The sequence below is a fragment of the Lagopus muta genome, chromosome 8, assembly GCF_023343835.1.
Source record: "Lagopus muta isolate bLagMut1 chromosome 8, bLagMut1 primary, whole genome shotgun sequence".
Lineage (NCBI taxonomy): Eukaryota > Metazoa > Chordata > Aves > Galliformes > Phasianidae > Lagopus > Lagopus muta.
This window is the reverse complement of record NC_064440.1, coordinates 26,791,055-26,816,931: the sequence shown is the minus strand read 5'-3', so window position 1 is coordinate 26,816,931 and position 25,877 is coordinate 26,791,055. Positions and strand designations below refer to the sequence as shown.

At 43.7% G+C, this 25,877-nt stretch overlaps 2 protein-coding genes across 2 annotated transcripts; one reads left to right on the top strand and one right to left on the bottom strand.

Annotated features, from left to right (window-relative positions):
* The first annotated feature begins 4,289 nt into the window (after positions 1-4,289).
* Positions 4,290-13,913, top strand: COQ10B (coenzyme Q10B). The gene is made up of 5 exons (XM_048952381.1): positions 4,290-4,429; positions 7,101-7,247; positions 8,425-8,617; positions 10,777-10,878; positions 13,571-13,913. Exons 1-5 carry the CDS (start codon positions 4,347-4,349, stop codon positions 13,736-13,738), a joined length of 693 nt encoding a protein of 230 aa, XP_048808338.1. The 5' UTR covers positions 4,290-4,346; the 3' UTR covers positions 13,739-13,913.
* A 1,891-nt stretch (positions 13,914-15,804) lies between these two features.
* Positions 15,805-25,621, bottom strand: HSPD1 (heat shock protein family D (Hsp60) member 1). Its single transcript, XM_048952374.1, has 12 exons — positions 25,487-25,621; positions 24,931-25,106; positions 21,885-22,137; positions 21,277-21,359; positions 20,511-20,606; positions 20,152-20,245; positions 19,553-19,721; positions 19,127-19,226; positions 17,971-18,216; positions 17,286-17,460; positions 16,488-16,666; positions 15,805-16,403 (listed from the first exon to the last, which is right to left on the bottom strand). Exons 2-12 carry the CDS (start codon positions 25,102-25,104, stop codon positions 16,251-16,253), a joined length of 1,722 nt encoding a protein of 573 aa, XP_048808331.1. The 5' UTR covers positions 25,105-25,106; positions 25,487-25,621; the 3' UTR covers positions 15,805-16,250.
* Positions 25,622-25,877: the final 256 nt, after the last annotated feature.

The following is a 25,877-nucleotide window of genomic DNA, read 5'->3' as shown; positions in this document are numbered from 1 at the left end:
GCATGATGGCAGCATTCGCTACTCATAAATCATTCCCACTAAGAAAGTTAACTTTTCAGCTTCTTGAGGACTGTCTTATATAAAGCCAACGTTTTGTGTTTGTGAGAAAGTGTGTTTGATCAGTCAGTTCATCTATGTGTCTCTTTGCTTTTTTATTGCTTAGTTTGCAGAAGTTTACTGACTAGTTCAGTGTTTGTAATACTTTACATAATTGCATGCATTGAAATATTAAATATTCTTAAGAGAGATTCATTTGAAAGTACAGAGGATCTGCTCTTTAGTATTACTAAACTCACATCCTGGATTCATAGAAAGATGCATTCATAGGCTGTGGAATAGAGATATATGCCAAGCTGTTGAGAGACATGTGAGGATAAGGTCAAGGCAGACAGTAATTCCCTACTACAGGAATTTAATGCCCGCAACTATTTTAAGTAACTGTCACATGCTTGGGTTCACCATGAAGATCAATTTGCAGTAAGTTTCTCTTGTTTCTTCAGCCTGACTTCCAGCTTACTTTATGGGCAGCAATATTATATTCCCACAGTTATTAAACAGAACTGAGCTCAAGGGTTGTGATCCTAAGGTACACTTTTAAAATGTGATTTTGGAATATGCCATTTCCCTCACAAAAGGAGTTCTGTGTTGCAAGAGTGAAGAGAAATTGTGCTGTAATAAAGCACTGTAAAGTGCAATGAGAAAATTATGTTCTGCTTTGTTTTCCTTTCCTCTCACAAATACTGTACGCTCACCACAGTCCTGTAATTTGCCTCTCAAAGCCCTGAATCCCAATGTAGCTACACCCTTGCTTCCTGAACACTTTGTCTGTTACATAGCTCCCACAAGATGTGGACAAGGTAACTTAGTGGTTTAGCCCTCCTATGTTACCTGTCAAAGATCCATCCCCTGTGCTCACATGTCCATATACCTCATGGAAATTTCTATACGGATTGGAAGGACATTGGTTTTAAGAGCCCAGAAGCTTTCCAGACAGTCTCATACCTAAGTCACAAGCTGGCAAGGTCTTGCTTAATTAACAGATTCAGATCCAATGTCATGGCCAGCCTATGCTATCAGTAGCTGGTACTGTTGCCAAAAGCAGTGCCTAGTCACATCTCCTATCCTTGATTTACCCATTCTATTGTGCCATTGGCACTGGTTCACTCAAGCAGCCAGGCTTGTGGCTATTCCCTCCTGCTGGTCTTCCAAGAACAACTTATTCAATTTTTTTCTCCCATACACAACGCTATAAGGAATTGTACAGTGAATTAACATTATGCAAAAAGCTACAGATCTGGTCACAACTCCCTGCCTTGGTTTACCCTGGATCTGTGTTATGCTTTTTTTTGCTGTGACATGTTTCCTGACATGTATGTGTCTATTAAAGGCAAAAATTATTGACTGAAAGAGTAGAAACGTAACAAAAGTGGGTATGTTTCAGCTCCATAGAAATGGAATTCAAGTTTCTCACATCATGAGTAAGGAAAAAATATAAATCTCTTCCAGTTCCAGCTTTGCTTCTGACCTCAAGAAATGAGGTAGATAGGATCTATTTCCTTACTGAAAAGCCATCGAGGGGGGAGAAAACAAACAATTTGGATGACAAATGTGATAAAGCTAAGGGCACGGCCCAAATGTTGGCAGTGCTGCCTGGGCCCTTACCTCAGGGCAGTGACGGCTGCTGCTGGGCAGGCACAGGCCTGGAGGACATGTTGCCTTTTACCCACTTTTTGTATTTGCTCATTTCCCAAAGAGCTCAGTTGTGAATGTCATTGCCCCACACTGGCAACACACTACTGCTGGTCTTGCCCCTTTGCACACATGGGAAAAACAAGGCAGAAAATAAATGTGATACCCTAGCAGTGAGGAGCCATTACATCCACAGCTCTGCAGTTTAACAGCGCAGAGCATCCCGTGAGCTGGGAACAGCAGAGATTCAGGAAGGCTACAGGGAGATGTACCTATTCAGGAACAGGATTCAGACTATCCAACACAAAGATAGACAGTCGTGTGTGATAGCTGATGAGGTTAAGGAGGATTTGAGGCCCCTTTGGTAGATGTGTCTCAAGAGAAGCCAGTAGGCCTGTGTCACCTCACTGCTGTGGTGCTGTTGGGTGAGTGCTGCCCGGTGCTGCCTTGGGCAGTGATCCTCCCCAGCCAGTGGTGGGCCAAGGGTAGCACCTGGGTGGTAATGCTCTTCCTTAGCAGTGAAATACAGCCTCTGTTTCTTTGGAGATGGGAAAGGGCATCAACAGAACAGCTGGATTTTACACTGTCTGTGAGTACAGACAGCCAGATTTCAGCCTTTTTTGGATGTACAGGCCCACCAACATCTCACAAAGATATAACTATTCTAAGCCTTCAGGTTTAGGCTTACAGCCAAATACTTTAATTCCTGCTATACCAGAAACACTCAGCTCACTGGTACCATGTGAACACTCTCCTGATGTTACACTGTAGCTCCTGATTAATCCACTGAAGCATGAGATAGTAAATCTGTCCATAGTTCCTGGCAGCATTCTTGGGAGATCATTAACTAATGACTTAATCATCTCCCAAGCTTATCAATCACCTTCTCCTGCCAGATGATGCAGTGAAGAGACTTTACAGTTTTGAGATGTTTCAGTTGCAGGCATTGTTTGAAATTCACTTACAAGTGGGAATACGGTGGTTGCTTTTTGCTCTGCTTGGCACATCTTTGGTTGCCACAGGGGAATGTTAAGCAGCCGCCCTACTGTCATCTGTAGGAAGAGCTGAAAGCATTGTATAGAAAATAACCTGCTTTTAAACCAGGATACGCCACATCATCCACAGTTTACTCTCCCTGTCCACTTAAAAGGACCCTGATTATTCTTAAATGCCTTAAAATTGTGTAAAGGTCATAACCAGAGTTTAAACTGAACATTCTCTCGTGATGTGGTATAACAAAAAAAGAGTGTTTAGAAGAAAAAGTAAAGATATGTTGCTGTGGCACCACATGATGACTCTTTCAGGTATACCCACAGTGTTCAATATTAATTAGACCCACTCTTCCTATCAAAGTTAGTTAATGCAAATCTGTTTGCAAACAGTAGATATCAGCCAAGGTGTAAAGGCTGTTTCTGAGCCACCCAACTCACCAAATTTAAACAACCAACCAACCCCACAAAACCCCAGAGAGGCTCAGGGTATTCCTCACCTTTGTAGTTCAGTTACTGTAAATGCTGTAAGTCGGCCTCCGTGTGACGTAGCTCCTGATCTACAGAGTCTGCTGCGACCTTCACTGATGCAGGACCACCCAGCCAACAGCAGCCAGCAGGCGAGGATGGATGCTGCAGCATGTGGAGCTGGCAGCAGGAGTCTGGGGTGGGGGCAAGGCCTGGGGCTGCCTGCCTGTCTGGCCTGGCTGCTTTCCTGCTGTGCTGTAAAATGCAGGGCTTTGAATACTGCTTGTTTTCATTGACCACCAAGTGGAAAACACGCTGCAGGACAGCAGGTCTGAAAAACACAGTGCCCTGATGGGATTGAGAGGCACTCCAGTTAGATCCAGTTATTTAACTGGCATAGTTCTTGTTGAGTAATGGATGTTTTAGCCAGTGACAGATGATGAAACGACAGAGAAGACTCTTCTGAAGAAGGCATGCATGTGGAGTCATACATTGCCCACAGCTGCTTCTCATTTCCACGTATTCAAGTACTTCAACTAAAATAGCTTTTAAACTTCTATTGAAGTTATCGTTGTGCTGATTTTGAGTGGGTATTCGCCAGACAGACAGACAGACATCACCACAGAGCGAAGAGACACTGCTAACACCACTCGTGGGCTGTCAGACAGCATGGAAGTACGGACATCGTGACACTGCAGAGCACAGGAGCCCGGCCACAACTTCACTTGTGAGGTGGTTATAAAGCAGCTTTGTTGAAGGGAGCTATTTAAAAGGTGACCTGTCAGAAGACATAAATAACATCGCTTTTTCTTTGAGTAGACGCCTAGCAAAGCAACGCTGTGGGATTACAACCAGGACCAAGCGAGGACACGCAGGTTTCGATGACGCTGCGTCAAACCCGCGCCTCACGAGGAGCGCCGGCCGGGGCAGCTGAGGGGCGCTGAGAGGCACCGCCCGCCCCGCCCGTCACGCGGCCGCGAACACCGCGGGGCTCCCGGCGCGCAGCCCAAGTATAGCCGCTCTCGCCGCCGGGCCAATCCGGGGCAGGCGCCGCTCCACCCGCCCCGCCTCCGGCTCCGCCGCCGTCCCGTGACCGCGCCGCCGTCCCCCGCGCTCCGATAGGCGGCCGGGCGGGGCCGGGCCGCCGCGACAGTCGGGCAACGCCGGGCGGGCGGCAGCCGGCGAGGAGCGGGATCCGGGATGGCGCGCAGCGGGCGGGCGCTCGGCAGGGCGCTGACGGGGAGGCTCGCCGCCGCGCCGCCGCCCCGAGCGGCTGCTGTCAGGTAGGCCCCGGGGAGCGGCAGGCGCGCGAGGTCGGCGATCTCGGCCGCCGGCACTTCTGACGCCGCCGGGGGAGCGGAGCGGAGCGGAGCACCGCGAGTTGAGTGCTTGAGGCGGTGCCGATGCCCGGGCCGAGCCACCAGGAGAGCCGTGCCGCTGCGCGCTTCCCGTCTCCTTAGCGCGGGGCGGCTGCGACGGCCGGGCGGCGTGCGGCTCGCGGGGCTGCGTGCCGAGGGGGGAAGGAGCCGGGCGCTGCGGCGGAGAGAGCCGCGGGGAAGCCGTCAGGAGCGGTGGAAGGCGCGGCTGTGCGCTCCTGCGTTAAACGCGAAGCCGCAGGGCCGTCCTCCTCCTGCACGGACAGTGTGCACAAACACAGCCGGCTCTCATGCTGCCCGCGTCTACGGAACGGCCTGTCGGCTTCCTGTGACCGCATTCTGCACCGCGCAGCAGACACAGGATACACTTTACATCACTTTACATCCTCGCCGTTAAAATAGTTGGGTCCTGCAAAGTAAACCAGCCATTTTCAATGAACTTTTTAGAAACGACGCAGTTCTGAATGGAGAGCGGGAGCAATTACCGAGAGGGGCATTCAGCGCAAAGCTTAGTGGCAATTAAAGACAACCCCCGAATACGTGCTGCTGCTGGGGAAGCGCTGAGGGGCTGTCAGGGCAGCGCGGCAGTAGGAGCGGTGCCTGCATCCTGGGAGGGACTTGGCTTTGCTTCGGGGGCCTCTGCCGGGCTCACAGGAACACACGACTGCCCATTGCGGCTCGCACTTGTGTGGTCTCCTGAAGAAGCGAGCTGCTCCGGACCGGGGCCAAGCCCAGCAAGTTCTGGTAGCATCCATTCTTCACAGATAATCTAGAGAAACATGTAGCCACACCAGTTTAGTTAACATTATAACCTCTCGTAACCCCTCCTTCCTTGAAAGGCAGTGTAGCTAAAGGATGTTATCTTACAGTAGCTACAAAAGCATTTGCAGAGACTGTTTTTCAGCCTTGTGCTGAAATGCATGCAGATAAAATTGTATGAGACAGTGCACTGGCATAGCTCGACAGTAAAAAAAACAACTACTTGAAGACACCTGCCAGCAGATTGGGACTGCGTGCTGTAGGCAGCTCCAGACAAAGAAACTAACTTAAATGAGTGCTCCAGAATGAGCTCTGGTCCAAAGCTGTGAGCTCTTTCAGTGAGTCTGGTTGAGGCTGCAGGATTACTGGCACCTATCCACTATTTCTGTCAAAGCCACAATTATCAATTATCCTTAATGGTCCTGTCTGGTCTGAAGTGGGGAAAAAAACAGGCTGTGTCCATCCCTTGAGATACAATTCCAAATGTATGCAGAGCTTGCTGTTGGAAGACTTTTTAAGTAGGCTTGTTGTCTTCATTTCACCACTGTGCTGATGTAGGACCTTACGTCCTCTCTTTTCAGCTGTGGTGATTACAGGCTGTGGTGTCAATCACCCTGCTTCATCTCACAGTTGCTCATTTATTCTTTAAAGAAGTCTGTGCAGATAATTGCTAATGAGCCGATGGGGATATTTATTTCCCTCTAAACCCAAAACCAGTTTGTTCTTTTCATTCCTTCAAGTACAGTGACCACACAGACTAACATGGTCAGTCTAGGGCTATTACTGCATTTCTTTTAAATTGAATGTTATGTTGATTTTTAAAGAGCATGTTAATAATAATTTCAACTGCTTAAAATCGGTAACTGTAATTTGCTAAACTACTTTGGTGGGTGGGAAAAAATGGCATCCATCACTGCTCAGTGTGTTAAAGAAACAACAAACAAGTCTTCTACTAGGCATGGAAGGTTGGTTCAATTTTTGACTTTGTGAATCTGGAGGTACAGTCCTGATTGTTTAATGAAACAGAAAAAGACCTTGGTTGTGCTCCAGCTTACGTACATAGAACTGCTGACAGCAAACAGTGACATTTTGAACTCCCTGGTGCCAAAACCCGTAGCTGAGTTAACATTTTACATCTGAACTGGCTCAATCTAGGCAAAAGTGGTAATTTAGCATGAGACCTATTAACCACAGTGAGTATTTGCTAGGCTGTAGTGCAGTTGTTCACAGAGAAAAAGCTGAGATGGGATCTGAACTGATAGCAGTTCTTAATTTGTTCGGTGTAATTTCTGAAAACAACGCATTCATGGTTTTGTGTGCTATTTTCAAGACAAGAAAATGTTCAGTGCTGGGGATGCAGTGCAGTTTCTGAAAGCACTTCCAAAATAAAATCTTCCTTTTAAGAGAAAGAAGGCAGCAGAGGGATTACTGCTGTTAACTGCAAACACAAGCACTGCATGATCCAAAATAATGCGAGGTATGCCTTGATTTTGCTGTTAAGAAGTTATATTCTGCAAATGCAAGTGCACAAGTCTTGTACAAGAACTCAGGCTGCCATGAAGCCGGTGTTTAATGGGGGCCTTTGTTACTTTACTCTGCCAGCTTCTTGTCTCGTGACTGGGAGCTATTTTTAGTTTCTACTAAAGGGGGAAAAAAAACCACCTCATGTTTTGAATAGACTGCAAACTGCTACCAGCTTTTGTTTTTCCATGTAAGTTGGGCATTTTCTGGAACACTACTGAGCAGACTGTGCCATCTCACCTGCTGTGATCTGCGTTGCTGAAAAGACAAACATCTAAAAGCATTCTCACTGTTGCAGGCACTTGGCTTCTTGTGGTATTCTGATGACCAGAATTTCTCCTCTGCAAGTGCCTGTGCTGAGCCATACCTTTTCAAGAAGTTTCTTCAACATTGCTGCACCACTAGTAAATAAAAGAAAAGAATACTCTGAAAGGAGAATTATAGGGTATGTATGGAAATTTGAAAATTTGTGTTTGCTGTGATTAATCAGAAACACTGGAAATCCAAAGGCTGACCATCCCTGAAGATACACGGCCCTGAGACTGTGCCCAGCTGGAGACCAGCAGTAAGTTCTGACATCCAGAACTTGTAGATGTCAGGCTGTTCATGTCTGAAATATTCAATACCAAAAACTGAGGAACCTAAAATACCGTCTCTCCTTTGAAAGAAAAAGCAGAAATAACCTTTTTATTCTGCAACAGAACAAAAACAGTCCCAACAGGGAAGCATGCATCACTAATCTGGTGAAATGGGGGTATACAAAAGGATGGGAGAACTGAATATTTTTTTTTCCCCTCTTCTTGCAAATACGTGCAATGTTACACTGAGATTTTGTGGTACTTCTCACTTGAGATTTTGTTCTCTTTTCAAAAGAAAGAAAATAACTAATTGTGGGATTAAGAAACACAGGCACACAGAAAAAAGACTTTGTGGGAAATTTCTCATCAACATAATGAGATTGGGATCTGTTCCCAGGCTCCAGTCTGCAGTAGTATAATTCATTCATTACGTTTCCTATTTTTGATGATACTTAACATTCATTTATATAGTAATTCTTGAGCTGCAATAAATTGTGGGTAGTTGTTTAAAAGGAACCTTTGTCCAATAATACTGTTTTTCCAGCGAGTGTATTTTTTAATCAGCTTGTTTTAGGAGCTAAGTAAGGAACACAGCGTTGCTCTATTTAAACCTTCTAAAACACAGGCCCTTAGTTTTGCCATCCCTTTTTTGGAGGATGTGAAGAGCACATTCTTTCAGTGTGAAACGTCACATCCACCCCAATGACAACACACCATGCTGGAAAAAACTCTTTTTTCTATTTGAAATCTAAGCATGCTTCCCCAGTACTGCAGAAAGCAGCAGGCAACAGGCCCAGCGGTCACTATCCTCACAGCTGGATGTTGTGTGCTGTTTTGCTTCTTTCTGCAAAGGCTTTCACCAATTTACAGCTTTTTTTTTTCTCTTGCTGCATGTTTAATTTTCAGAAGTAACAGTAGGGTTTTCTGGTATCTGCATGTTCACCTTCAGAACTGCCTGTGCCATAAATGGTATCTTTGAACCTTTTAATACTGAATTCATAGTAAAAACACCACGTAACTGTAACTCTCACCTTTTTATTCCAGCTATTCTATGCAGGAAATGTACGAAGTTGTTGCTGTTGTGGAGAACTACAAGCTATTTGTGCCTTGGTGTAAAAAGTCAGACGTGTTATCGAAGCGCTCTGGGTACTGCAAAGCACAGCTAGAAATAGGCTTCCCTCCTGTAGTAGAACGGTACACATCGGTTGTTACCCTGGTGAGACCACACTTAGTGAAGGTAACTTTTTCTTACCTATTGCTTTCCCTAACTCATGTGTTAGACATTCCAATATTGTTTCCCGTGGTACAAAAGTGGTGCTTTTCCTTAAAAACTTCAGGTTACTCAGGGATAATTTGAATCTGCTTTTAAAACATCAGCTGCCAAATAGGGGAAAAATTGTTTTTTAAGCTTGTTTTTGCTGGAGAAAGAGGCAGCCATTCAAGACAGCCAATTCGTGTTTATTTTTGTTATGTATCAAGCCTATCTAAATGCAAAATCAATGGCTTCAAAGTTATCGGACAACTGTCGCTTCTGGTATCTGAGCAAAATCTATCATTCTTTTTCTTCTGACAGTTTTAATTATGTAAGAAGCGTTAACTTGAGGATGAAGATCTGCTGAAGAGCTTGTTATTCAATATATTATGAGAACATCGGTTGTTTTAAAGTCCATTTCTTAGAACTTATTTGTTTAGCAATTGTGTGTTTTCTCCTTTCAGCTTTTCAAGGGCAATAATTACAGGAGAAATTTAAATGAGGCCAGGATCTTCCAACTGCTTGTCTATCTCACAGGTTCACTCTGTTAGGAACAGCCCCAACCAGATCCGTACCAACTGCCTCTCCCTTTATGTGGCAATTTTGATCACCTTTTGGAGCAATTAATGAAATGACAGTTGGTTACTATTCAAGATACATATTTGGACATCTTATTTTACTGTTCTTTTCTAGGCTTCCTCTTATGGGACACTGCTCAAAACAGAAATGGGTTTCTTAAGTGCAGGGGGGACATGAATTGGAAAGAGAACATGCAAAGTACTTTTAATCAAGGTACTTACTAATTTTGGAAAGAAAAAACAAACTTCCTTGCGTTTCTAATGAAGTTGAACAATTGCAATAGAAAAATCTGCGTTTTACATGCTTTCCCTTTCTGCTCTTCCCTGACAAGAGTGCCTTTTTCTTTTTCTTCTTTCACAGATAGATATCAGGTTGCCTTACAAAGCCTTTTTCACTTTTATTCTGTCAAAAGAAAAGTTCCCATCTCAGAAAAGACCACGTAATGTTAGTGTTATCTCTGCTGGGATGATTTTTCCTACAAGTTTACATTATGCTCATATAACTGTAGAAACATTACCATGAAGTGACTGTGTGTTTGGACTACTACACTGTCTTCAGAAATAACTCTGGGCAAAGGCAGCTTGCATGGTGCTTCTGTATAGCAGCCTATTGTTGATGACAAAATGAACATGGATTTCTTGCTTCCAGCAGCAGTGCTTAAGCCCTAGAAAATCAAGCTGGTAGCAGCAGCTCTCGCTGCTGAGGGAAGAGCTGGCTGAGTTTTACTGCTTGTCAGGTTGGGGGCAAGGGGCACATGCTGGCACTTTCCCCATGCTTCCTGTCCTTTTGTCAGCAACAGGCCTGAAGGACTCAGCTCCCTCCCTGTCTGCTCTTCTCTCTATTCCTTCCCCTTCTGTTGCAGAAGCAGTGAGGCACTGTATTGTTATACTGGGCAGAAAAATATGAGGTACTTTTCTGCATTTGATCAGTCTTTGAGGTGGCTTGGTTTCTGGTTTTAAAGTAGGACTGTATAGAAGGGCTCTCAGATCACTGATTAAATGTGTCTTGCTGGAAACAAAGCCAAGATATAAGGCAATTATGAACTTGAGTGTATATGGTTTCACTGACTTTGGGGTAGTTCTTGATGATGCCTTATGACAAAGGACTTTTTGAGTTCAGCATCAAAATAAACCCGATTGAAGTCAAACATTCCTATAGCACAAGATTACTGGTCTACACATTAATATATAAAGCATTCTATACATGTATTAAAATAAATACATATACAAAGCCAGTAAATATCGACATCCTTTGCTGAAAACAGTGTTATACCAATATTTTGGTAATAGAGCACTAACATTACCATGGTGTGGGATGCCTTAGGCGAGAGATCTGTTTTACGACTCAAGACAAAAATCCTTCCCCTACCATACAAGGTTTTCAGTTATTTTACTCTACGTGACGCTGTGCAAATGAGATCTGTCGCTGGCTGCACTATTGAGAACAATTTTTAACTATGCTGTGACCCTCACAGTCTAGCAGAATGCGAGTGCACGTTCAGTAATCCTGATTTGTCACTTGTGTAGGAGCTTAACTGCAGCTTGGCTTTTCAAACTTTCTTTTAGGCATCCTGCACTGATGGAAAGCTATTTAATCACTTGGAAACAGTCTGGCGCTTCAGCCCAGGTATCCCTGCCTATCCAAGGACATGTACATTGGATTTTGCAGTAAGTACTGTAATTAAAACTTGGATGTGCTAGAAACGGAGCATAAAAATATTCTTTGGTTGCATTTAAGAAAAAAGAGTACGTGGTACCGTTTTCCCTCTGCCCTCCCACCCACTCACACTGAAACTGAGTTAATGGTTGTGAACGTTACCATGTGGAAACTGCTACACGGTTCTTTAGAGACAGCAGCTGTCTGTGAGATGTCCACACACAGCCACTAGGGACTGGTATCTCTCACCTTAACATTCTCTATGTGTTACAGTTTTAGGTAAGCAAATACAGGGGGAGAAATCATAAACATATTCATGGACTTTGCTGTTTCCTTTCATTAGTTTACAACCAAAGTACTCTTGTTATCAGAAAGTAGATATTCTCCCATCTATCCTGTTTGGCCTACAAGTTTTGCCAGCTTGATTTCCCAACTTTTAGTTTTACTGTTTCATGTATTTTAACTCCTACTCCACCTAAAACACTGCTGCATAATTCTTTAGAGAAATGCTGCCCTTCTATTTTAGGATATCACAGGAATGGCCTGATGCTGCTGGCCTATACTGGGACACTCTGCTTTGAAAAATCTCTTCTGCAAATAGGAAAAAGATTTAGAGTATTTGTAAAGCACCACATAACCTCACTGGCTTAGTAACTTTCACCTTATTGCTATACTGAGCTTCAACAGTCCAAAAATTAACCTATAGGCACTTGAAAATTTATTTCTCATGGCATTTAATAACTATGTTTGCATGTTAGTTGCTCATGGTATTTAAATTTCTCCAGGCTAGTAAGTGCCAGTTCCTGCTACTGACTAGTAATTAACTTGAGAAAACTTCAATTAAGCATTTATATAAACCCTGCTCTTTAAGTACTGGGTTTGTGCAGAAAGTTTTTTCCCCATTGAAGCCAAGTTTTGACACTTCAGGTTGAGAATTTCAGTTAGGCTCAAATCTGCACTTAAAATGGGCATTTTCTTCTCGAAGAAACACCATTAATACCTTACGTTGCTTACATCATTTGAGGTAACAGAAACAAATACAGCCAGGTGAGCAGGAGGTTGTCTTACAACAGCAAGTACTTCAGGATTGTAACCCTTGCCCAGTTCCAACATGCTGTGCCTCAGGCCTAACCTGACTGCATTGATAAACACTTCAGAACAAACTTCTCAAAACATACTGCGTAACTGAGTGAGAGAGAACACTGATCTCAGGAGTGCTGGTTGGCTTTAGAAAGGTTTGAGTTTTGCTTATGCTGGCTCCCCTGGCCTATGGCATTGTTCTGCCAGTCTGCTGAACTGTAACGAGGCGTTGTTTTGAGATGTTTCAGCTCTTCACTGATTTGGTATCTGGATTTAAGCACAGTGGGTTGCCATCTGCAAGCTTCATGAATGTATGCCGTGCCTCAAAGTTCTTACATGGTTCCTGAGCATGCTGTAACGCTCACAATCCCTGCTTTGCAGAACTCTACACGCTGTGAGGCCTCTCAGACTTTCAGAAGGCACATTAATTTTACTGATGCTTGAGATCAAACAAATGCAAATGAAGCTACACCTGGCTTACAGTCCCCATAGTTAAATTACTTCTGTATTACTATTCCTGCAGCTCATATGCATTACTCATAAGCAATTTAAGAGAATACATATTTGCCTCACTTAAGATTTTATTTGCTAATTTCTCAGGTAGGACAAAAGTACTTAAATCACAGTCCAGAAAACATTCAGGACTTTTTTTTTTAAAGTGCAAGAGAGCAATCTATTTCTTTTCCTGATGATTAAGTAGTAATTTCTGGAAGCTGTAGAACTAAACCCAATAGCGTAGCCTGAAGGGGAACGTTCTTAACTGGACCGAGGGCCAGCACAGCAAAAAAAAAAAAAAAGCAACAAAACAAAGCTTGAAGGCTGGCTGACATAAAAGTGACCTTGCTGTTGTCATCATGTTTTCTTTTGGGGGAGGAGACAGAAAGCAAACTCACTTGCTCCTGCGTTAAGTGCTAACTACTACAGTAGCTTCAGCATAATGAGAGATTCAGTAGCTAAAAGGGACTATAAGGCACAAGGATTTGGTACGAAGGACTCAGCCAGTACCTCTGTGCTCCAAAACTGACTGCCTGTGTCAGGACAGCAAAGGTACAGAGTTAGGTGTCCAGGAAGGAGACAGAACAGATAAAAGCAAATTTGTAGCTTTAGTCAGTACAGAAGCCTTGTTTGAACATATGGTTAACGACATCTACACAGGTGGATAAACAGTGTTTGGTACCTAATAGGTAACTACTTCAAAGTGCCTTTTAACCCCTCTTTGAGTTTGCTTCAGCTTACCTGTACATCTGCTGTCTTGCCTCGTGGGATTTTCTTCAAACTTCTGTCACTCAAATTCTGTGTGCAAAGTAATGAAGTTGTTACTACTGGTTGGAAGTTCTTCCATTATCCCAAATCCATGTATGTTTTGTGATCTTTTGTTAAGATACAGCTAACTTAGAAAAATGGAAGTAATGCATAAGAGAACCAACAAAATGCTAATTGGAAAACCTAGGGAAGCATTCCTCTGACCCAAGAATTAGGCTTTTCTTCAATTTCACACTCATCGTTCAGTTTTAACTGTTCTTTCTTCTCCAGCTTACTTATAGCATTAATTGAAGATTTTCAAGTTAGTTCTAATGACATTTTACCACAACGGGACAAAAACCATCTCCTTTATTTTGACAGATCTCTTTTGAATTTCGTTCACTTCTACACTCGCAACTTGCTACACTGTTCTTTGATGAAGTGGTAAAGCAGATGGTTGCTGCCTTTGAAAGAAGAGCATCCAAGCTCCACGGCCCTGAAACAAGCATACCTCGGGAACTCATGTTTCACGAAGTTCATCAAACATAATGGGGAAAACTTCAGCACCCTCCACCATAAACATTTTTTGTACACCATTTGTAGAAGTGGTATTACGCTCCTTTTGGGGCACCTATTTCATTTCATACCTGAGCTTTGTGTGTAATTTTCTACTGTACAAAACACGCACATGTTCAGCTGAATGTATGTATTCTATTCAAGCTGCTATCAAGTGCAGTTCAGAGTGTTATTGGTAACAGGCAACTGCCATGTATGTAATGCAAGGTAATTTAGGCTACCATTATTAATCTGTCGAACCATTTCTGTAATCAGTTTTTCTGCCTTATCTAAGCTTACGTCTTTTCAACATTGTAATATATTAACTCAAGTTTTAGCTGTTAGCAGTGTGAATGTTACTTACCAGCATCAACTCACTCAACTCTGGTTGAGTTAAAGGGAAATCCTGACATTTTAGCTTTAGGGCATACGGAATGCTTGTCCCAGCATCAGTGACTTGGTGCTTTTGATCCCAGTGGCTGACAGGGGTGGTCAGGTGCCTCTGGCTGCTGTTCAATTCTGACCAGAAACTGCTACAGAAAAAAAAAACAGAAAGCAGCCTTACCCCTGAGTTTTCCAAGAGGCACACCTAACACAAAGCACAGCAGTTTCAGCTATATCCACTATCTTTGCTCACTGGGCTTCAGGCACAATTGTGTTTGATAATCTGAACTTACCTACTTGCCACAGTTTCATCGTTAGGTGTTGCAATTAGGTTACACTACATGTGCCAGGTCTAACGCAGAGTTCTTAGTTCTCTAAAGAGTAAATGTTAACTCAGTGAGAGCCAGGGCATGGATACACTCCCTTCTGTGCTGCACTACTGCTCTTTAAAAAGAGGGAATGCTCCCCTTAATAGTGTGAAGACACCCAAAGTCAACTGTCATGTAGTGACACACAACATAGACCAAAATTTTACTTATCTCAGTACTGTTGTGCCTTTCACTTATCAGTGCAGTAAGTGGTACCAGCTGTCTTGATTAAACTCATTCTCACTAAATTATCTTCATTACATCAGTACTCTTTCCAGTCTCTAAAGAAACAGGTGTATAGGTTAGAACAATTTCAGATCCTGTCTATGCGCTTTCTCAAATTTCATCTAGTTTCAGTCATGAAATTCTGTAGTTTCAGATCAAGCACGTATCCCAGCTGAGGCCAGTCAACACAGCCTCTGCAATCCATTTGAGTACTACAGGATAGGTGGCAAGATATCATGTAATGTAGAGACATAAATTTCAGGACAAAGGATGGCCCTGGAGCAGTCTTGGGCATCTCCTAACACTTCACCAAAAAGACTAAGATTTCTCACCTCAGTTCTTAGTACAGACTTACATAGACAGTTCTTAGCAGTGGTAGGCAGCTGGGGAAAGTGACAGCTGGATGAAGAGGTCAGTTTTAAAGCACCTGGGGAGCTGTAAAGGATTTTTTGTTTTGAAACTGTGCAAGAAAAAAATGAAGGGTTTGTGAGCACCACAGGAGGTGGAAAGCAGAAAGGAAAGATGGTACAGAGCAGTCTTACTAGCTGTGCTGGGTTAAAGAAAAAAGGAGTAGGTGGCATACAAGGCTGGCTTTAAGGGCAAACTTCACCTAGTGCAGACAATGTAATATCCAAAGAGCTGAAGACCACAACTCTCAAGCCAAGAAGGCAACTAGGTACTATGCTTAAGCAGCAGTACTAACTTACTCAACTCTTAGCAAAGAAAACTTACCTGTTTCATACCCTCAGGGCATTCTCCCTCCTCCCACAGCACTGTGAGAAATTGTTCCAGCATGTAAAACAAGCAGTATGGAAAAGGCAAAATAAAGTCAATGCACGTGCCTTATTTTCATATCATTGTTTAATATTTCAGAAGAACTGTCTGTCAGTTCAGCTCAGGTATTTCTTACCAGAGTTAACGTAACTTCTATTTCAGAGAAACATTCTAGACAGGCGGATGCTCCTGCAGAGAAATGCCCTCTAGGCTTAAGTGTCAGATTTCTAGTAAATCTTACAAGTGGGCTATCAAGTTTATCCCAGAACTATGGCTTTGTGTACAGAGGAATAAGGTGATACATATCAATACTCTTGCGCAGTTTGTTTTATTACATGAAGGTCACATAAGAGTGTATTTCTCTACTTTGTACACAGTTGTCTAGTCTTATGCACAGTGGCTTCCAAGTTCTTCCTAGTTCTGGCAAGCACCAATAAATTCTGAAACAGAATACCAAGTGCCTTAATTAAGTTTAAATCAGAACCTTGGTAGATGGATCTTGCACTCAGTTATCAGGAATGTACAAATGTCTTTATTCAAAAAATACAAAATAAATTATCTGTAGGCATGGACAATGACTGTAAACAATTACACGTGTGTTAAATGAAATCCAGTAACTGATGGTTACAGTGATTCTTTTAAACACCAGCCTCACTTCAGTCAATATCCATCCTCTCACACTGACATCTGAAGTTTTTAAGTCAGAACTGTCAGTCTTAAACAGCACAGTTCATGATGCATCAGTACCCCAGGAATTAGAACATGCCACCTCCCATTCCTCCACCCATCCCACCCATTCCTCCCATTGCTGGCTCTTTTTCCTCTTTAGGAACTTCAGTCACTACTGCTTCTGCCGTTGATAAGAGAGAAGCAACACCTGCAGCGTCCATCAGAGCCGTTCTCACAACCTGAAGACAGGAAAGAAAGAACTTAGTACCCATTTAGCATCCCTTGCAGAGGGAGGAAGAGAAGTTAAGGCTGGTTTTGGTTACCTTCGTTGGGTCTATGATTCCTTTTTCTACCATATTTACAAAGTCCCCAAGCATTGCATCATAGCCAACTTCTGATGGACTCTGCAGTATTTTTTCAACTATTAATGATCCTTCAACACCTGCATTCTTTGCAATAGTCATTGCTGGAATTTTCAGTGTTCTCTTAATTATTTCAATGCCTGAAAGAAAAAGGATCTTTAGGAGTTAGTTACTACTTACACTCCTATTACCAAGACATACATTTAACTGCTGGGGATTAATACAAGAAGAAAAAGCTAGCAGAGCAAGAAGTTAACATATTTTTCTCAGTTCAGTGGGTGTGTGAGGGGAACTTCTTGAAATTTGCGAACAAATTAAATCACTGCAAGAAATCAGCTCATTTTAGTTTTACCTGCCCAAGAACTACTAAAGAATATTGTTGTCATAGCAGGTGTTCATGGAACACCTTACAAAGCCATCTTCCATTTGATGTGCTGAAGTGTCTTAAGCATTGTTGGAATTCATGCATGTTTGCAACAGGTTAAGTAATTCAATTATTTCCTTAGAGGCTTTTCAGCTTTCAGAGGATGCTGCTGCTTTATTGTTTTTCACACCCGAGCTAGGGAAGCAACAAAAGCTCTTCCCCGCTGTAAAGGAGAAATGTCAAACCAAAGGGCATTGCCATACCAAGGAGATAAGATGCTGAAGTAACTAAATACTCACTGAAATCAATCTATTTAATCCAGTGAAGCCTCAGGACAAAAAAAAAAAAAGTCTATTCTCAGCACTCCCACACAAGCATCTGAGTAATGTACTTACCAATTTTCTGATCCTCGTTGGCTGGTTTTAAGGCATCTAATGCTGGAATGCAGCGAAGCAATGCACATCCACCGCCTGGAACAATGCCTTCCTCTACAGCAGCACGGGTCGCGTTCAGGGCATCAGTAACTCTGTCCTTCTTCTCATTTACTTCAACATCACTTGTGCCGCCAACCTACAAGCAAGCCATATGTCAAGGTCTGTAATGAGAAGCCCATGTAGGTAAGCCTGCCATGGACTCTGCTGCCACAAAATTGAACAGCTCCTAATGCCACGGTTTAGCACTGCATTAACCCAAACTCCTTATCTGAATCAGCTGGTTATGAGACAAGCAAACAGTAAATCACATCAGCAATAAATGGCTGGTGCCACCACTTGTCCTGAGTTACTCTGACAGCAGTCCAAGTACAAGCTGCCTTCTTGAGTACTGGCTCCATTTCTGCTGCTAAGAATACTACGGAGCTGACTCCATGCCCCTGCACACCTCCCGCCAGATCCAAAGGAAAAACCCATGGCTCACAAGTTACGGTGCAGCTGCAGCATTTGCTGCTGGTTCTGGAAGTAACTCCATTATCATCTATGTGCCATTCTCTGTCTTTGAAAGTGACTGAAGATATTAGTGAAAGATGGATCTGAAAAATTTTGTTTATTTTAAGTTGTAGTCCTAAGAAATTTCATATCTCACCTTCAATACTGCTACCCCATCAGATAGTTTGGCCAATCGTTCATTCAGTTTCTCTTTTTCATATTCACTTGTGGTGACTTCTAGCTGTTCAATAATTTCTTGAATGCGTTTTTCAATTTGAGCCTTCTCACCCTTCCCCTTTAGAAGCATGGTGTCATCTTTGGTCACAATCACCTCTCCAACTTTTCCAAAATCATGAGGCTGAATATCTTCTACATTTAGGCTCAAGCCCTCCTCTCCAAACACCTGAACACATAAAAAGTATAGTTGGAATTTACACCTTTTCCATGTATGAAATTATTATTTCTGTGGATGAACACACGTACAGAAGCCTAACAGCACACAACCACCATACTATAGCAGCTAAGTGCAAAGAAGTTCCTCCCTTCTTACAGGCGAGGCATGCAGGCATCGCATAATCTCGCTGAACAAGGAACTACAGAACTACAGGATTTTAGTTCACAACTGATTTAACACATTAATTTAATGTGGCTGGAGATTGTGTACAGGTTCACCCATGTGCTTCCAGAAGTTATGAATAGTGGCAATAAACTAACTGTAGAAGAGTTTGTTGGTTTTGTTACTTCACGTTTCATTTGGCTTAAACATCTATTTCAATAACCAGCTTTGGATCTCAACATCATGTTAGGATTCTGAAGCATGTATTAAAAAGCATTTAAAAAACGACAGTAACAGTCAGTAACATCAACTATTCTGAAACAGAGATAGTACAATTAAACATTTGTGTAAAATACAAGTAACTGCGTTCTCCAGCTTATTCTTAATCTTCAGAACAATCACATTCATCCTAATTCAAGTCGTAAGAAGGGAACTATGCTTTGCTGTTTTTCTCAAGAAGTGTTTTGGACATTTCTCCTCTAAGAAACTAAATCCTGCAAGGAGACCCTGTGTGTAACTTCAGCCACTTATAGCAACCTATTACTCAAAGCTGGTCAGAGCTGTGTGACACAGCAAGTGTCACCATACTTGCTCTTGTACTTGTTCAAGCATTAGCTACCACTGCCCTTTTGAAAGAATAAGAAACAGCTTGCAACACAGCAAACAGAAGTCATGGACTTAAAACTAAATTATTCACCTCCCTAAATAGCATTTGTGTTTCTTAGAGGAAAAAGTCAAGTAAAATATCGTTACTTACAGCACCACCTGTAGCAATTGCCATATCCTTAAGCTGGTTTTTCCTGTTGTCACCAAAACCTGGTGCTTTTACAGCAACAACCTGAAGACCAACCTTGAGCCTGAAGAACATAATTGAGAGGACAATACTTCAAATGTGTTCACAAAACAAATCTAATTGCTATAAATTGATATTTCAGTACCAATCAAACAGTTAAGCAAACAGGGACCTTCATGAACTGAGCTACTGTTGCTCAAACAAGTAGCTAGGAAACCAATTCAACCTAAGCAATATCAATTATGGCTATGTGTGAGAGTTGTCATTTCCTAGTTCTGGGAAAATTCAAATACATGCTTTCCAATGTATTCCTCTAAAAGGCTGAAAATGCAGGGAATAAAAAAAATTTTATTGTTCCAAAGCCCTGAAAGTATGAATTTCAAACCTTACCTGTTCAAGACTAGAGTGCTGAGGGCTTCTCCATCAACATCTTCAGCAATAATGACCAAAGGTTTGCGGTGACTATTGGCAATTTCAAGAGCTGGAACTATGGACTGTACACTGGAAATCTTCTTTTCACTGATTAAAACGTAAGCATCCTGGAATTCACATTTCTGCCCTGCAGAAACAATATGCACTGTCTGAGCAATCTCATCATGAAAGCAGATTGAGCCTTCTCTGAAACTTACTGTGCAGCTTCAGAGCTACTATTTTATCTTTCAACTTCAACTTTAAGATAAACCAAAAGCCCCTAACAACTAATGACAAACATAAACTCCATAAAAACCCCAGTGCTGTCTTCTAAGACATTCAGTTCTGTTATCTGGAGTGCCGCAGGGCCAGCTTAATGGTAGCACAGAAAATTGTTCACACTGAGCATGAAAGTGTAACAAGGAAAAAAACTATCAAGCTTTTGCCATGTTTCTGATAGGGGAAGGACCCCAGCATCCTACTGCCATAATATGTAGCATAACAGCCTTTGTAAGACACCATTATTTTAAAATTAGCTGAGCCATTAAGGTAGCTGGTACACAATTTTATTAACTCACCTTTGGCTGTATTAATGAAATATGGAGAGATGTAGCCTCGGTCAAACTTCATACCTTCAATGATTTCTAATTCATCATTTAGAGTTTTTCCATCCTGTTTAGATGCAAGGAAGTCTTATTAGACATCTGTTTATAAGAATACCACACGTAACAAAAAACTCTACATCACATCTGCTTCACATGCTTTCTCTCAAAGGAAAATAATAGTATGAGCAGTACAAGCCTGATCTAAAAGGGATGGGAATGGAGGAGTTGTAGGTGCTGACATCCAGTGCCCTCCACATCACATGCCACAAAAGCCAGCCCTCACTTGGAAAGGCAGACATTTTGCTCTTGGTCCATATGCTGACAGCTCTCACCTTGACAGTGATTACACCTTTCCGGCCGACCTTTTTCATGGCATCAGAAATTATATTGCCTATTTCCTGATCTCCATTCGCTGATATTGTGGCAACCTGAAAAAGCAAAATGCTTAAATTCATTTCACAGACCACATAATTTGTTTCCTTACTATAAACAAAATGATCATTTTCAATTCTAATACACACAGAACAAGTGACAGTAGCACATCCACACCACAACTACAATACAGTGGCTAGTGGCTTCAGGGCAGCTCAAGCAGTGGGCAAGATCCCACACGCCGGGTTCATGCAGCACACACATCTGAATCTGCAGCCGCAAGAGGAAACGAGCCACAAAGCCCAACACGCCTGCAAAGTGCACCCAGCAAGGCATCTGCCTCAACCTAAACCTCCCACAGCTCATCTGTAACAAAACTCCTGCAAGTCAGCCATCACCAAACTCACCAATACATTTTTGCTTTCTTCAGTTCTTCCCAAATAATCACACTTAGGTTTTATGACCACTTTTTGAAAACAATCCTGATGGAAAATACTGCCTACTTCTGAACCAACATCTAAGTGAAGATAGAATACTGGGCATTTCAAACAACTCATGAATGTGTTACCAGGGAGATCATTCAATGAGATGTATTCCAAACCTTTACACGTACAAATAAATACTCAGTTCTTCTGTATCCACAGTCTACCACCATCAAACCTGACTTCACTAATCTTTCTGAAATAACATTATGTGGTGGTTTTTTTTTTTTTGTTTTGTTTTTACCTGTGCAATTTCTTCTGGAGTTGTAACTGGTTTAGACAGCTTCTTCAGTTCAGCTATAACAGCATCAACTGCAAGCATCACCCCTAAAGATGAATGGGACACTTGTGAGGGAACAGAACGAATTATACAGTACAGGAAAAAAAAAAACCACAAAAACAACAGTTTCAAACCCAAGAAGCCCACGTTACAAAAATGCATCAAATTTGCAGGTTCAGAAACAAGCTGTTCTAGCTCTGCACTGTCATCTTCATACCTCGTAATCTCGACTTTTGAGTTGGCATGACATACATTCAGTCACAATCAAAAGTAATTCATGTGAAACCAGCAAATTTATATGCCAACCAGATATGAATTAAAATGGATTTTAGAAGTGTGCCTATATCAAATTAACCATTTTTCTGTTTTGCAGGCAATAACGTGTTCAGAGAAAAGACAGATTCACTCCATATATCACAGCAGTAGCAAGTAGATTCTGAATGCATCACTGCTCAAGTTAAGTTTTACCTGGTTCTTTAGCAAAAGGCAATTTATTGAGGAAGCCAGCCAAATTTAGCATATGAAAAGCAAAAAGCCAGCAATTAAAGACACTGAACAAAAAAAAAAATTACCCCTTCTGATTTCCACTGGATTAGCTCCTTTGCTGATCTTCTCAAAGCCTTCTTTGGCAATAGCACGTGCAAGTACCGTTGCAGTAGTAGTACCATCTCCTGCCTCTTCATTTGTATTGTTGGCAACGTCTTGAACCAACTTGGCTCCAATGTTTTTGTATTTGTCTTTTAAGTCGATTGCCTTTGCCACTGTCACACCATCTTTTGTCACTTTGGGGCTCCCCCAGCTTTGTTCAATAATAACTGTTCTTCCCTAGGATTACAAATAATAAATATTAAGTAAAAGCCAGGCAACCCACAGCACATCACTGCAATGAAAATCCTCTGTGAAGTGTCACCTTCCACGTTAAAACGTGGTAAAATTCCCTTCAAATCACAATAAAAGCATGTGGCCAAAAAACAGTAATAGGAAACTTGATTCTTTGCACATTTTGAAAAGATAAAAGTTATAAATCTCATTGATGATGAGTATGTGGAACAGAAAGCACTCACTGTAATTGTGTCCATGTGCTGCACTAATTTCTCACAAACCGTTGGCACTTGCTTTAACTAGAAAGCTGGACTATCCTAATTAAAATACAAAGTTGATATGGAAAATTATGGACCATACAGGGAACATAGGGCAGATGCCTCTCACAGAGCTCCAGCTTGAATAGCTGCCCCAATCAATCATGCTCCAGACCTTCAGCTGGAGACAGCAGAAATGCAACTGCCTCTCTAGCACCGCTGCCCTGAATCTCTTCAGCTGTGGTGAAGGCTGCAGCAGTTGGAGGTGGGGAAGGAAGACCGAACATCCACCTCACTGCTGTGACTGCCAGCCAGTCCTGCACAAGCCCCCTCAGCTGGCCCATGAGGCCCAGGTGAGTGCTGAGCACACTGCTCCTGCTCACACTGCTGTAGCTGACTGCGTGCCAGCATGGCTTCAGCTCCGAGCAGAGCCTGGCTTGCAAGCCCAGCCATCCAAGGTCTCTGACACAGCGTGCTGCCACTGCGGTGCACTGCGTTCCCTGCCTGTGCAGTGCCCACTCACGTCTGCCTCAATGATTCAGGCCATGCATTGCTGCCGCGCAAGAGGCCACGTGGTTCCTGAAGTACAACTAACCCTAGACACTGCAGAAAAGAAATGTAAAGCTGCAGTTACCAGCTGAACATGTGAGAGAACCTGCACATTGCTCATTCTGTGCTGCAGAACAGTTACATCAAGTTAATATTTAACACAACTTCTTACCGCTACTTCATTCAACCTGTGCTGTTATTAAACCCAAAGAGCCTCAAGAAAAAAACACAACTCTGTCTGTTAGCATACTGATAAGTTCTTCTTCACACAATCCCCTCCTTGGTTTGCTCCGTTTCATTGTTTTCACCTGACCTTATTACAAACAAGTTTGGTAGTTAGGGAGACAATAAGAAAGTAAGACCTACTTACACCCCCATCACGTTAAACAGCTTACACTCAACATAAGGATGCTATGACTGTGAATAAAAGAAATACACCTGCACTTTGAGTGGTCCTGCATATCAAGAACTACAGAGACAAAGCAATGGGCCTGCTGGCAGCAACATCAGAAGATTGTGCAAAACTGGAAATTGTGCTTCTTTAAATAAGGAAGAGTGCAGAAGGGAAGTTCCCTCAGAGTATGGTATTTCTTAAAATTGCTAGAGGCTGAATCAGGTAAAAAGAGCAATCTCTACAAAACACCTGGAGAACAGCCGATGCACCGACTGCAAATGAACAAGGATTCCATGAGGTTGCAGTAAGTTGCATCAGGATCTGCCCTTTAACCAGCACATTTAAACCATGCTCAGACAGTCACAGTGTAGCCTAAGCCCAAACCAAGCATTAAATCAGCTGATCACACTGCAGCCTCATTCTTTTGGAGAACTGTCCTTATGGAAAGCAGCCAGAGATTGCTGACATCACTGCTGCTCAACCTTAACCATGCTCAGTTAATAGCACCTTGAATAAGCGAAGCTCCAAAAATGTAAAAAAGATAAATAGTTTCATAGAGGCCAAGCAGCCTTGAAAAGATCAACCATGCATACAATGTTACTGCACATTTTGAACCTCCTATGTTTACTTTAGTCCACATTAGTTACAATATCCTCCCTACTTCAAGGTTATACTTGGAGCTGGTGTATTAAATCTTTCAAAATTCCAAACAGTGAATTTATTGAAAGCTCCACCTGTCTTCTGAGATGTAAGGAGCTCAGCAGGGAGATAGGACACAATTGTGACTACACCATTCCGACAGAAAAACCGAAGTGATTCCATCTAACTGCTCAGCATGAGGAGCTGCACAACTGCAGCCAGCTCACCCACCATTCCACCAATGGCAGATAGCAGTAAGCAACAACTACGTCTGAAATCCCAGGGAAACTGAATAGCTGATCTGGAACAGGCATTGCTATGAATATTATTCTATGTACGCAAAGAATAACAAAGAAAAAGTCTCCTCTTCCTTAAGCAGGAACCTCATTTTGTGTTGTATGACTGTGCAGAATACAACAATCTAATTTTCTGAAAGTCCTAAACCTTGCAGAGGTTCACACACTGTATTTCACCCTACAAACAAAGGATGCCACTGGCATGGATTTCCCCATAAGGCCTTTAGGAGCTGGCTGAAAGCTCAGCATTATGCCCTTAAAGCTTTCACCTCGCTACTGCTGGGAGATGAAGGCATACAAAGCCGTAATTTCTACCTAAAATAAATAAGTGCCAATTTAACTATTCCTTTTGTGAGGAGAGTTAATCATCTACCACGCCGTTAGGAACCGCGACTCGAGCCATTCACGCTCAGAACACGGCCGTTCCCTGGGCCTCATTTATTGTCAGCTGCCTAAAGGAACCCACCCAGGGAACAGCTCTGTCTCCTTCTGCCCACAGGAGGCCGACAGACGATCACAGGCAGCCCGCAGCCCGCCCTGGTCCCCGCGGCCATCACAGACACACACGTGCGAATAACGGGACGCTACACAGACAAATGTGATCCGCTACGGCGTTTTAAAAGAGAGCAAAGCACACGAAACCGGCGCGCCCCGCCGTTACCTTCGGCCCCATGGTGACGGCGACAGCATCCGCCAGCAGATCCACTCCCTGCAGCATGAGGGCTCGGGCGTCCGCACCGAACTTCACATCCTTCGCATACGCCCGCGTCAGGTGCGGGGCGAGCGCTCTGGACACCGGCCTGACGTGACGGAGCACTGCGGGCAAGCGGAGCATGTCTGAAAAATAAAACCCCGCGTTGAGCTGCGATGGACCAGAATGAGCGGAGGGTCCCGCGGCGGCCACATGTCCGCACGCCCGCTCCCGGCAGGACACGCGCCGCAAGGTCAGAGCCGCTCGCCCCCTGCTGCCCACCGGCCGCGCTGCAGCCGCCCCACACCGTGCCGGCATCGCCCCGGAGCCGCGAGGGGCCGCGAGAGCCCGCGGCGGAGCTCGCCCCACGCGCCGGGCCGCACGCCGAACGCGGAGCCCGAGCCCGCGCGCAACTCGTCGTAAGGCCGGAGGCCGGCCTCCCCGCTACCGGCGCACGGCGGTGCCTGGGCGCCGCCAAGAACGGAATAACGGTCGCCGTGAGAACGGAGAGCCGCTCTCGGCTCACCTGCGGGGTTACGGGAGGCGCCTCCGCCGTTCGGTCCGGTCCGAGCGCGCGGCACACAAGTCTGCACGCAGGGGCGGGAAGCGCGCGGCACTCACTCACTCATGCGGCCCCGCCCCCCGCCGGGCAGACACCCGTGCGGGGAGCGGCGCGGCCGGGCCCCGGAACCTGCATGGCCTCTCCGGCCCACCAATGGAGGGAAAAGGGATGCGGGAGTACCGCGCGCTCTGCGCGTGCGCAGGACGCGCCAAGCATGAGTCACTCAGGTTCCGGGGCCCGCCGATTCCAGAACCTTCTGGAACGCCCATGCTCGCTCCGGGTCAGAGGTGAGCTGACTTCACTTCCGGGTGGCTGGCTGACCCCGGCATCGGCCAAGCGTTAAATCTCCGTTTCG

Coding starts and splice junctions, on each gene's coding strand:
- COQ10B (XM_048952381.1), top strand. CDS start 4,347: ATGGCGCGCAGCGGGCGGGCGCTCGGCAGGGCGCTGACGGGGAGGCTC. Junction 4,430..7,100: donor CCCCGAGCGGCTGCTGTCAG/GTAGGCCCCGGG, acceptor TCACTGTTGCAG/GCACTTGGCTTCTTGTGGTA. Junction 7,248..8,424: donor TCTGAAAGGAGAATTATAGG/GTATGTATGGAA, acceptor TTTTTATTCCAG/CTATTCTATGCAGGAAATGT.
- HSPD1 (XM_048952374.1), bottom strand. CDS start 25,104: ATGCTCCGCTTGCCCGCAGTGCTCCGTCACGTCAGGCCGGTGTCCAGA. Junction 20,246..20,510: donor AAGGTGTAATCACTGTCAAG/GTGAGAGCTGTC, acceptor GCATCTAAACAG/GATGGAAAAACTCTAAATGA. Junction 18,217..19,126: donor CAATTGCTACAGGTGGTGCT/GTAAGTAACGAT, acceptor TTATGTGTTCAG/GTGTTTGGAGAGGAGGGCTT.